This window comes from Polistes fuscatus, unplaced genomic scaffold (genome assembly GCF_010416935.1).
Source record: "Polistes fuscatus isolate 324 unplaced genomic scaffold, CU_Pfus_HIC Scaffold1, whole genome shotgun sequence".
Taxonomy (NCBI): Eukaryota; Metazoa; Arthropoda; class Insecta; order Hymenoptera; family Vespidae; genus Polistes; species Polistes fuscatus.
Window position 1 is genome coordinate 7,326,451 of NW_025112997.1, and position 12,232 is coordinate 7,338,682.

Below are 12,232 nucleotides of genomic sequence, written 5' to 3' on the forward strand. Positions count from 1 at the left end.
TTTCCACTTTGAAATGAAAAGTAAGAAAATAAAGAAAAGCAGACATAATCGAGTATCTCTATGTTTTTATTTTTCATCGAAAAATACGAAAGCTTACACTTGTTTGGGTAACATTAATGTATAGTGAAAGTTGTTTTTGCCAAAGATTTACCAAGAAGATTGACCACCATAAGAAAGGTCGGAGGAAACATAGACCCCATAAGGTTGAGGTACCTTGACTATGTATGGGGCTGGCACCGGGACCTTGACCGGGACACTTACTGGAACTGGAACAGGACGGTCAACCGGAATAGGAACATGCTTTGTTACTTCGACCGGGTAAGGCTTGGGTACGTGTACAGGGTACGGCCTATCTACCGGTACTGCATACGGCACCTGAAAAAATACAATCATTTTCTTATTCTAATTATAACGTTGCTATTTCGAAATGAACGTCCTTGCAACTTAGGAATTACTCGATGACGTCTAATGTAAGATCGCAACTAGAGCGTGATCATTAACTCGCCTTTCAATCATCGATTTTACCTTCATTATATTCAACCACAGATTTCTATTAGAGCAAGCATCTTTATATTTTTTCTTCGACAAATGAAAAATTCACCTTGACTGGGACCGGGACATGCCTCTCGATAGTTACAGGGACCGGGTGCGGGACTGGCACTGCAACTTCTTTCGTCACGACCGTAGACACTCCATGGCTGATACCAATCGATGGGTGGTACCGAGACGAGTATCCCAAACCGTAGCCGAACTCAAAGAGTCCTCGCTTATCTTTTTTCGTCTCTTTGTTCAAAGTGTCTTCGGCTGTGGTCAATGCCACGAGGGTCAAAAGGGCAAACACCTGAAATCAATGTTTGCTCGAATGATTTTCAATCGCAAAACTTTGACAAAAGTACACAAGAATGAATTACCTTAGCGTTCATGTCGAGGATTCGATGTCTTTTCGACTGATGAATTCGGACGAGAAGATTCTCGCTTTTATACGCGAAAAGGGGACGAACCCTCGAAAAAGCGAAAGAGACGACGACGACGACGATGGTGGTGGCGGTGGGCTACCGAAATAAAGAAAAAACAAACCGAGTGTGTACGACAAGTAGCGAGAATAAACCAGCCTCTCTCTCTCTTACGCAAGTAGCATTTTTCTTTCTCTTCTTTTCTTCCAGAAAAGAGCCAATTTTCTTCCCAATCGATTATATTCTCCTTTCTCGTGCAACATTATTATTTTACAAACAATGACAAATGAAAAACACATATATAAGAGAATGTTCCCATATATTAAACGATATTTTATAATTATTATTTAACGCATGGCTATTGGCTTACTTATTTTATATAAATGCTATTAGAGTTGACGAAGTAGTAACGAAGTTAGTAACGAACAAAGTCAAATAACGATAGATAATAATTACAAATGAAATGGGGGAAAATACTGTAGACGCGTTGCTCCGAATTCTTCGTTGTTGAATTTTATTACCGTGTCTGGGATTTTTTTGGGAAAGATTTTATTTAATGAAACTAGTTTATCGCGTGAGAAAAGAACAGTATTATTGATTTCGAATTAACATATGTAAATCTGTAGAACGAATTTATTTCTTCTCGTAAATTTCTCGCCGGTTTCATAGATCTTTTTTCCAAGAAGGATTCTTCTTTCTTTATTTCTCGATTTTTTAACTCGTCCAAGAGACAAAGATCTGCAGCAGACATTCTCATATTTTTGTCTCATATATTTTGTCGATATTAATATTTTGATTAATTTTGCCGTATCAAAGAAGCACACATAAAAATCGGCTATGAAAGTATAATCGAATCGAATCGAATCGAATCGAATCGAATCGAATCGGAGGAACGAAAGGAAGGTAGAGAAAGACAAACAAACGTACGATTTCTTTAGAAAAACATTTACAAAATCAATTATTTATTTCATCGAGTTTAATTATTACGATAAGAGAGAGTGAGAGGGAGAGCGGGGAAGGAGGATAACGAAAGAATGTTTTTTTTCTTTTTCTCGGTTTGCGCTCGTCACGGATGTTTTTGGGATTTTGGGTGTTAAACCAGGGGAAGGGGGGTGGGGAGTACTTTTTGAAAGGTCGAATAGGCAAAGATAATAAGAGGAGAAAAGATTTCATCTACTAATGACCATAACCGCCATAACCGCCATAACCGCCCTTAACGAGAACGGGAACCGTTTCCTTGACGACGACGGGTTGTGGAACCGGAACTGGAACCGGGTGAGAAACGGGGACTGGTACTGCATGAGCAACTGGTACCTGTAAACGAAATATCGACAAAATATATCAATGGATGATTTAGATAATTTTCGTATACTCGAATAGAGATCAATTGGAATTACCTTGACTGGGTAAGGCGCGGGTACGGGTACTGGAACCTGGACAGGGACGGAGACTGGATAAGGCCTGTCAACTGGAACCGTTACAGTTTTGGTTTGAACGACTGGGTAAGGTCTGTCGACGGGAACGGCTACTGGCACTGGTTGTGGTACAGCGACTGGTACCTGGTCAAATCAATCGTTTATCGTATATTCCTTCATTTTCCTTACTTTTCGTTATTTCATCGAAAATAAATTTCCAAGTGGGGGGGCGGGGTTACCTTAACAGGGTAAGGTCTGTCAACGGGAACTGGGTACGGTCTTGGTACTTCAACGGGAACGGTAGCAACTGCGACGGAGTGACCACCTTCGTAGCCTCCGTAACCTCCGTAACCTCCTCCGTAACCTCCTCCGTAACCTCCTCCATAACCTCCTCCATATCCTCCATATCCAAGACCCAAAAGGCCACGTTTTGTAAGCGTCTTTTCATCTACCTTTTCTTCCGCTTTTTCCCCGGCATATGCCGCCGAAATCAGCATCAAGCAAATCTGAAAAATATCGGAGAAAAGTTCGTTATCGATATTTCTACGAAAATATAATCGTTGCAACGTACCAGGGCCCTCATGTTGACCGATACTACTGTGGTGGCAAGTCTCCTTTGCTAAATTAAATCAGTTCTGTTGTATTCGATGAAAACCACCCTTTATATAGGGAATCGACTTTCATTTCGTACATACACCCCTCCAATAGGAAGCCAATGGCCATGCGTTAAACCAACGCCACACCTACCACACGCCTCTATTTACCTACCATACAACGCATAAGTATACCTGTTACATATTATAATACATAATACGTATGTTAGAAACATAACTTACGGTTGTATAACTTACTAAATGTCTACCAATTTATTCTATATATATATGTATATATAATAATACTATGCACTATATGCACACACACGTAAACCTACACACTCTTATACTATCTTCTCATGCTCGAGTACGACTATTCTGCATAGTTAAGACGACCATTTTATGCGGATACGCGAAACGATCCAGTACTTACCGATCAGTCCTCTTTGCGTTTAATAGCAAATATATCTTAATAATTAATAATAATATATCAATTTTGTAATCTCGCGAGAATAATCGGATTCAAGTGTTTCGGATTCGTGTTCCTATTCGAGTACGAATTAATTACGGTGAAAGATGAGTGCCATATTCTTAAGCGTCGATATTTGTCTTATTTCTTATCTTTTTGTCGATTCAAGAAATGGATATTATAATTATGGCCCGTGACATTTGCCATTCTCGACAATCCTCGACATCTTTCGATTCTTCTCGCTGCATTTAAAAAAAGAGCAACGTTCCTCCTTTCGAGTCCTTGAACCAAACTATCAAATGAGCGGTGCTTTGTCTCGATCATTAATCACCCAGAGCTCCTTTATTTTTATTTAAAAAAAAAAACACCCGATTTATCGAATAAAATTAAAAGATTTGTAAAAATTCATTTATTTCTTTCAGGAAAAAAGAATAACGATTAGTCAGGATTTTTTGTTCCGTCTGCGAATAATATATTTTAATCGATCGGAAATCCTTTGACTCTATTTCCATTCGATCGATACGAAAAATGTCTGAGAAGTACGAAATCTAAATTGTTACATTTGCGATGTTAATATTTGTAAAAGGTTTTCCCTAATATAGTCATTTCGTAAGAAGGTTTAACGAAAATAATAATAGTAACGAATTCGTCATGAACAAGTTAGAAAGCGTGACGCAATTCAAAAAGTTTTAAAACGAGTTAGATTCTTTAATATGGAAACCGAAGTGCGTTTGATTATTGGGTGTGATCTTTGCAAATGAATGCGCGTTTAAATTCAGATTGAACATAATTATTCGGGTTATATCCCGAGTTTCGATAGCTATGCAAACGAATTCCTTCGAAGTTTCGTGTTATTCTTTTTATTCGCTCGAACGTTTATGTCATTTTGCAATGGGTAATAATAATTAAAAGCAAGGACCGGTCGATAAATCAAACATTTCGAGCATCGAGTTTATTCGACTTTTCGTTCTATTTTTAGGGGTTAGAGAAAGAAGGAAGGGAACAATCGATTTATATGCAGTCGGATGAATTTCTACGCGTTCGAACGTCGAGATAGAAAGTCATGCTCGTGTCTCTCGATCGTAAAAGAAGACGAAGAACAAGACCGATTTCCTAAAGCGATACGTTCGCGCGAATAAGTGGGAGGCTCGAGAGATAAGAGTTTCTGCATCGGTCGATAGCTCGATGTATGCATTATATGTACCAATGCGCATATACGTAAATCTCGTAACAAAGTTACGTCAACTACTACTCGAGGATAGAAATAACGTACGATTGTTTTCCGAATAAAAAAGATGCAACGGTCGAGGATCGGCGCCGAGCAAACGTTCGAACGCCAAGTTAGCGCGTAATTAGCAAGGCATATCTTGGACAAGCATCGTTTGAAAATTTGTCCACGCTAGAACGAACGAGAACTCGCGCTTGAAATGTAATTATTAACGATGCGTAAGCGGTGCGAGCACGCGCAACAAACGTTGATACAAATGTACGAATTATTTTCCATATATTTGATTATTACTTCATTCGTTCGGATTGCATAAACGGTCTTTCGATCTAATTGTAAGACCGGAAGTGGCCGAGGGAGGTGTGTCGGCGCTTTGCTCGGCCCGCTTTGCTCGCACCGCTCACGACACTTCGAATCTTGTCCCGCATATGCCGGATCCGTTCCCATGCGGATAATGCTGCTCCATTATACACGTAAATACGGCGAACCGTATCGGTTAACTTTTATCTGGTCACGCACGTGTGAATTCCTGGCCAATTCGCGGTGAGAACGTGACACCCTTTTGCATCCCTTTCTTTTTCACGATCGGTATTATCTTTTATGGTCAAGATTTAAACAAGATGTCGAATTTTTAACTCGTACATGGAAGAAATAAATAAGGTAGGTAGAAAGTTTGGCGATCATTTTTTACCGGTCAATCGAGTACGGTCAAATTTGCACGTACGCTGCAGCAACATGCAACTTTACGACGACCACTTTTTCCAAAATCTATCCACGTATTTTTCTTGTCAATCATATTTCGTTGCGAGCAACGAGTAGTATTATTCATTTCCACGTGTGCGCGATATTTTTTACCAATGATATAAGTATTTCTCTCGCGTTCGATTTTCAATTTATTCAATCGGAATAATAAAGGAGGAAATATTGGATAAACTCGATAACGATCGATATTTAATACGAGCGCGAGTTTCTATTTAAAAAGACTATCGGATTACTATATCGATATTCTAATAGACTTCCGTCACTCGCTATTAGATCACCCTAGGTTTAGACCGCAGGAGCTTGATCCAACTTCCGTCATTAAAAGTAAAAATCTACGCTTACAAATTATGAAATAGAGTCGTACAACACCGCCGAAAGGGAAAGTTTTATTTTTTCATATTTTAGATATTTATCTTTCCCCTTCGATATATTTTATTATTATTCGCGTAGATACGCGTTAAACATTCTATGCGGAGGCTTACAATTGGTCAATCCTAGATCGTTAATGGCATCGGTGAAATTCTGGCGCATCGCAAACGTAGGTGGGAAGATGCGATGCTAACCGTATTTATAATTAATCATCGTTTATTCGTCTAACGAAAATAAGTAAGTAAATGTAATTAAAAAGCATTTTACATTTAATTATCGATGAAGAATCGTTAACCGGGAGAATGTTTTTATGCTCGAGCTCGTAGTAGGTTTCTCACACGAGAGGTTGAGTCAGAGTCCAAGGGAGTTGAAAAATTCAGAAGAACTGGTTCTAACGGTGACGGGACTTGGCTCGATTCCGATGGTGAAAGTGAAAAAAAAAGTTCTTCCATACGTATATTCTCGTTAGAGGGATATACGTAGGTATTAATTGTTTATCGATACGTACGAATTTGGTAAGGAAAGCGATCACGCTCGCGAAACGTTACTAGAATAATATCCGATAGGACGATTGATTCGACCGTCGAGAAATCGAGATATCTATTTCGCTTTCGCATCGGAGATCGTAAATGTGAAAAAAAGATAGGGGAGTAGGGCGTAGGCGAGGGACGCGAGAACGAATAGTTCGTCGATCTATGGATCTAAGCTAGATCTAAATTACGCGTATCGTTGGAAAAGGCGAAACCTGTTAAGTTACGGTTTCATTGACCGTCCACAGTCCATGGGGTCAACTTTGCGGAACAATAGCAAGGTTAACTGCAAACGTGCTTTATGCGAGAGTTAATCCGAGTCGCGACCATGACAGAGAACTTATTTGCGATAGGTCATAGACTTCGATGATCTTTTGCGAGAAACTCGCCCAAAGGCTTTGCCCCGAGGCTTCTTTCTCGACCGACGCGTTTTTTCTCTCCGACCTAGAGAGACCTTGCCATCTCGCCGATTCGAGTAAGCGTTCTTTTAATCTCGCTATTGGTACATCCGATTCGAAAATTACAGAGTAAGAACTCGTGGAATGGATCTGATGAAATTTCTCGCCAAGTTTCTACCAACGTCAGTGTCTACGCCTTGGAATATATTTGTACGGTCAAATGTTTTATCGTTTTGACTTACGAAATTGATACCAATGCAACGTTAAATTGCACCAGAGTTCGCTGGGAAGACAAATGCGCGTTCTTTATTTTTCCCCGTTATAATTATAATTATAAGATTTAATTATAAGTAGACCGTTTGCGGGAAATATGATGTGTTACTTAAGTGTAATTAATTAAAATGATTTCATTTTCGATTACGTCCTTTTACGACTTACAATTATAATCTATTACCAACCGAGTGGTTCTTATTCCTGCTCAAACTAGGGTCCCGAATTAATGCTCTATTTATCGCACAGTCTAATCGGTTTCTAATCGTTATTACGCGTCAATGCATAATACGCGATGACGTGATATAATTATATTATTAATAAGAGAAAAATATAACCAAAGATTCGTTTGACTGTGAAAGAAAGATAAAACGATGCTCATTGGAGTGCGCGTTGCGCGCATCGATGGTCGCGCATAGTCGAAGGTGGCCGCTGATCAACGAACGCGATAATTTCTATCGATCGGTAGTTCGATGATCTGCAATCGACTCGTAAAATAATCTCGCGCGAATTAACAATGTCCTTTTGGAATAATAAAGAACGACCGAGGAATTTAGACTTTCGACGTGTATGATCCGATTCGTTGGATCGACTATCTTTCAAACGATATTAGATAGCTCGTCGAGTTATCTAAGACGTTGTTCCCAGTTATTACGCGGGTCCCTTTTGTTTCGATTAATCGAATCCGGACTTATCGTTGGAACAGTTTCGTTCCAATTCGTTGCACTCCGTTCCATCGCGGTGCCGCGTCCCTTTACTTTCCATTCTCTTTGTTAGTAAAATTCTGATACGATCGTAATCGGTATCACGAGAACATAAGAGAATTTAGTCTAAGAATTACCGACAATTCTAAACAATACGTACGCGCGCATGTACCTATTTACGAACGACCGAATAAATTCAAACGAGGAAACAAATAAAACGTTTTACCCATTTAATTGCGATCGTCGAGTCGTTGCGGTAAAACTGGTAAATGACTAATTAGAAATCGTGCAACTTTAATATCGGTTAAACAAGACGGAAAGTTTTACGCAAATGCGTTCGCTGAATTTTAATAAGTTGCAAACTCGCTATGCTTTTTTATCGTTGCATTCCTTTAAATTCGATTTGCGACGTCATTAATATGTAATTACCATATCTGTGTATAATCTAGTCGAAACGAAGGAGAGAAAATATCAACGCGTTCCCGTTAATATTTTTCTACTTTTTGCATTTGAATAAGGGTAAAGTAATAAAAGTGTCGGCAGCGCGAATAGATCTATTATTTATTCGTCGAAAAAACCAAAGTTAATGAGAACATCTAATAAATAATAAATACGTTCATTCAGAAACGAGGCCCTCTTCGCCCATTCGAGCTCTCGTTTGCCTTCTCTTATTCAAATCTACGTGCTCTTCTACGATTGTCCTAGTTAATAAACGGCAATACGCAATAGAGGACTTGTCGCAAGAACGAGTTTTCCCAAGCTCGAAAGGTAAGTTTGGATCTCACGGTGTTACTCTTCCATCGCTCCTATTCCAATGTCGCTAGGAATCGTCAATCGATCTTGCCTCTTACACGGTGGGAGGAAACATCGACAAAGTGGGGGGCATCCGTTGGAATTCGAAGGGCGAGCCGGATCGAAAGGGAAACCGACCTGGCAAAGTCCTCTCTCCGGATTGGATGATTTTATAAAATATCGAGAAAAAACAAAGTAGAATTGCATTTCATTCATTTCACTCTACGTATTCGAAACGTTTCGTTAATAAATATTGATTATGGGTGATTCGCGTCGGTCGAAGGGAAGGTTCGATGTTCGACGCGCGCGCGAATAAAATTTACGTGCGCGTATGCAAATGTGCATTCCTCGCATACGCGTTCTTCGCTTTCCGATGCATATGTAATACGTAACGCGTGTCCTTATCCGTTCCACGTGTTTTCTAGAATCTAGGTCGTTTCGCTCTAGAAGTAGCCAATCGATGCACTTTTCGCTTTTTACTTTTTTTTTCTTTTTTCTTTTCGATCGCTATTTATTTATTTATCAAAGTCCGATGTAAAAAGTCGACGAGGAAAATAAATAACTACGTGTAGAAATGTTCCTTGCAAATGTTTCCATTTTGTTAGAATTTCTATTAGAATACCGGAGAGTCCCGCGATCGAGATAGATCGTTATTCGTTTCGATTTCGATCGATTCCTCGAGAAAGCGGAAGTGGACGAATGCTCGGCAATCGATCGATAAAACGAGACGCCATAACCGGTCTCCCGCGTGTATTAAATACTAGACTATCGAACGATCTCGCTTTATCGGCTCGTTATTTCACCTAATGGAAACGCGTAATCCAAATAAATGAGCAAAACGTCATCGATCGATAAGACCGAATCCCCGTTCGCGTTATATTACTTTTCGTCGTAATTATTTTGCAAAAAAAAATGGCTCGCCGTTAATGCAATGGTTCGGCATTGGTCGTTATTTAGGCTCGGTGAAAGAGGAGAGACGTCTGTTCGGATCGTTACGTAAGTCGGTAGGATTACGTGGGTAGCGAGATCTGGATGCACGCCTCGATTATACAGGGTGGCGCGTCGAAATACCAACTCTCTCATTTATCCCGAGAGAAGAGATATGCGAATTTTTTGGGGGGAAAAAATAATTTATGGACAAATGGAATCGAACAAAGTCACGGAAGGGTGGGAGCATAAATTTCTTCTCCACCCCATCTATACTTGCAATGAACGTATTAGATAGGTAGGTACACGTATATGCGGCCGATGCACGTATGACTAAATCGACGGAGCGTGGTCGTCGAAGCGCGACGGCGAATGTTGCAGCACACCGCAAAGTACCACCACCATCACCATTTACGTCAAACTTAGCCATCGAAGATAAGCCAACGATGGGAGCGCGTTTTGAGAAAGCGATCGCTACGGAAAATATTTGACCACGTCGCCCACGCCGCAGTTTCACCGAACACAAAGTTTCAAACATTTCATTCGATATCTTTACATTCGATTTAAATAATAAGTATGCAACATAATACATATGCACGAGTAATCATGACAAAAATGAATGATCAAACACATAGGAATAGTATAATAAATAAATAAATAAATATAAAAGGAAGAAAATGCGGGGCGCTTCAAGTCTCGTTTTGTTCGTCGTCTTCGGTAGACGGGGAATCGGTCGGCGATTCGGTCGGCGACTCGGTTGGCCATTTCCCAGCCGTGGCCGAAGGATCGATGGTCGAAGGTGGATCCGTTATTACTATGGGACCTAACAGTTTGGCGGTTTGCGTTTCTTCGTTGCCGACGACTTCGTCGGGTTTCATCGATACGCTTTGCGAATCGATCGATCCTGGATCCGGCATGGGAGGTGTCAACTCGGTCGATGGCATCGTCGTTTTAATTTGACACTGACGACCCATATAACCGATCGGACAAATGCACCTGCGATAATATAATGCGAAATATAATATATAGGCGCGTTTCGTTGCGATACGTAACGACGAATGATCGACGTCGTTTCGATATAAATTTACCTGTAATCGCCGTCTTCCGGTGTCACGCTGACACAAGTCCCGTTATTTCGACAGACGTCGGAATTATCGTCGCAATAAGTTAATTTCTCGTTGCAAAGATCGCCAGCCCAACCGGAATCGCATCTACATTCCCAGGGTCTTTTGCAGGATCCGTGGACGCATCCCGGATACGGGACGCATTCGGTACAATTTTGACCCGTCCAACCGACCCGGCACCTACAGGTATCGGGTCGACGACATCCACCGTGTTCCTTGCTGCATCCCGTTGCGCAAATAGCTGCCAAGGCAAAAGAGTAATCCATGAAGATTCAAACGAGAAAGATGAACGAAACGTCGATGGATGGAAAAAAAGTCTCACGAGTTTGACACAATAGTCCAGTCCAGCCAGGTTCGCATCGACATTCCAATGGTCCTTGGCAAGTTCCATGAACGCATCCCGGTAAAACGGCGCACTGTTTGCATCTCGGTCCTTGCCACCCTAACCGGCACCTGTATCATTAAGCGAAGCAAGCGTTGGAAAATACTCGATTTCTCTCGATACGGTAGGATACTTCATTATCGACGGAAAATGATCTATGATCTATGATATACCTGCACTCTCCTGGTTTATTGCAATATCCTTGACTCGGTAGGCAATCGTGCGCGCAAATCGGTTCCGAACAGAACAATCCTTTCCATCCGGGATCGCAGGCACACTCGAAACTCACGTTACACCTGAACCAGATAATCGATAGTCGTTACGAAGAGAACGTTACTTTCTCGATCGATGGTCACGATCCTTACCGGAAATCGTTCGATTACCTTACTCGTATCGGTACGAGATTCGTCGAAAAAGAAAGTTCGGATTAGTATGCTACGCGAGCGAGTTTACCTTCCGTGTTGGCAACCAGGTAGAGCCACGCATTTATCGCAGAGTTCGCCGTAGAAGCCGATCTTGCATCTGCATTCCCCCGGACGTCGACAGAAACCTTGAAGGGGGTCGCAACCTTTTCGACAAATCGGTACGTCGCACAGATCACCGGTCCAACCTATGTACGATATTCGCGATATAATCGACGCGATACAATTGTCGATAGAATTATCGTTTATTAATTATGATTTACCTAACAAACATTTCACTTCACCGGCTTCGTCGCAAACGTAATGAGAATTTGGATGCTGCGACGCTGGGATCTCGCAAGCTTGCTTCTTCCATTTTGGAACGTATCTTTGCATCGATGAAAATATCGTCAAATATTATACGTACACTTGGGTAAAATAAACGATTGGAAAAAATAACGTTAAATGCGAACGTACCTAGGCCCAGCAGCTAGACCAAAAGGCAACGCGACGAGTCCGAGGAAAGTCCTTGCCCCTATGGTAGTAAGTCCATTGTTCGTAGGAACGAGTTCACGATGATGACCGATGAAGAGGGTTAAACAAGCAACGAGAGGTATCATCTTTACTCGAGTATCGAGTCAAGACTGAGGACGAAGACGATCAAGGCCTTGCCTCGGATAACGGGACCTTGTTCGAGGCCACGACATACTTTCCTCTAAGTGTGCGTGCCCAAGTGCGCGCGTTTACCTCTGTACGTATACGCCGACTCTTCTGGCTTTTACTATTCGTTTAGGAGAGTTCGATGAACCCCGAAGACGATCCTGAAAACGTTCATCGTCTTTCGACTCATCCTCGTGGGATAAAACCGTTTTAACGGCAACGCGACGATTCGAGGAATTTCTTATTAAATGTAATAAA

General features: G+C 41.1%; 3 protein-coding genes across 3 annotated transcripts; all 3 read right to left on the bottom strand.

Annotated features, from left to right (window-relative positions):
• Positions 1–60: 60 nt before the first annotated feature.
• LOC122526464 (cyclin-dependent kinase inhibitor 1C-like) lies at positions 61–987 on the bottom strand. Its single transcript, XM_043649886.1, has 3 exons — positions 912–987; positions 602–841; positions 61–375 (listed from the first exon to the last, which is right to left on the bottom strand). Exons 1-3 carry the CDS (start codon positions 921–923, stop codon positions 148–150), a joined length of 480 nt encoding a protein of 159 aa, XP_043505821.1. The 5' UTR covers positions 924–987; the 3' UTR covers positions 61–147.
• Positions 988–1,999: 1,012 nt separating this feature from the next.
• On the bottom strand, positions 2,000–3,099 carry LOC122526456 (cuticle protein 79-like). The gene is made up of 4 exons (XM_043649874.1): positions 2,940–3,099; positions 2,608–2,874; positions 2,351–2,512; positions 2,000–2,267 (listed from the first exon to the last, which is right to left on the bottom strand). The coding sequence occupies exons 1-4, from the start codon at positions 2,949–2,951 to the stop codon at positions 2,130–2,132; spliced, it is 579 nt and encodes a 192-aa protein (XP_043505809.1). The 5' UTR covers positions 2,952–3,099; the 3' UTR covers positions 2,000–2,129.
• Positions 3,100–8,232: 5,133 nt separating this feature from the next.
• LOC122514615 (delta-like protein D) lies at positions 8,233–12,018 on the bottom strand. The gene is made up of 7 exons (XM_043631553.1): positions 11,792–12,018; positions 11,599–11,702; positions 11,367–11,523; positions 11,087–11,209; positions 10,854–10,984; positions 10,496–10,772; positions 8,233–10,403 (listed from the first exon to the last, which is right to left on the bottom strand). The coding sequence occupies exons 1-7, from the start codon at positions 11,932–11,934 to the stop codon at positions 10,097–10,099; spliced, it is 1,242 nt and encodes a 413-aa protein (XP_043487488.1). The 5' UTR covers positions 11,935–12,018; the 3' UTR covers positions 8,233–10,096.
• Between the last annotated feature and the right edge of the window lie 214 nt (positions 12,019–12,232).

Bases quoted from the DNA above. Each gene is read 5' to 3' on its own strand.
- LOC122526464 (XM_043649886.1), bottom strand. The intron at 376-601 runs GTGAATTTTTCA...GTATTTTTTCAG, and splicing joins ATGTCCCGGTCCCAGTCAAG to GTGCCGTATGCAGTACCGGT.
- LOC122514615 (XM_043631553.1), bottom strand. From the start codon at position 11,934: ATGATACCTCTCGTTGCTTGTTTAACCCTCTTCATCGGTCATCATCGT. The intron at 11,703-11,791 runs GTACGTTCGCAT...ATCGATGCAAAG, and splicing joins GGTCTAGCTGCTGGGCCTAG to ATACGTTCCAAAATGGAAGA. The intron at 10,773-10,853 runs GTGAGACTTTTT...TTGCCTTGGCAG, and splicing joins TGGACTATTGTGTCAAACTC to CTATTTGCGCAACGGGATGC.
- LOC122526456 (XM_043649874.1), bottom strand. The intron at 2,513-2,607 runs GTAACCCCGCCC...TGATTTGACCAG, and splicing joins ACAGACCTTACCCTGTTAAG to GTACCAGTCGCTGTACCACA. The intron at 2,268-2,350 runs GTAATTCCAATT...TTTCGTTTACAG, and splicing joins CCGCGCCTTACCCAGTCAAG to GTACCAGTTGCTCATGCAGT.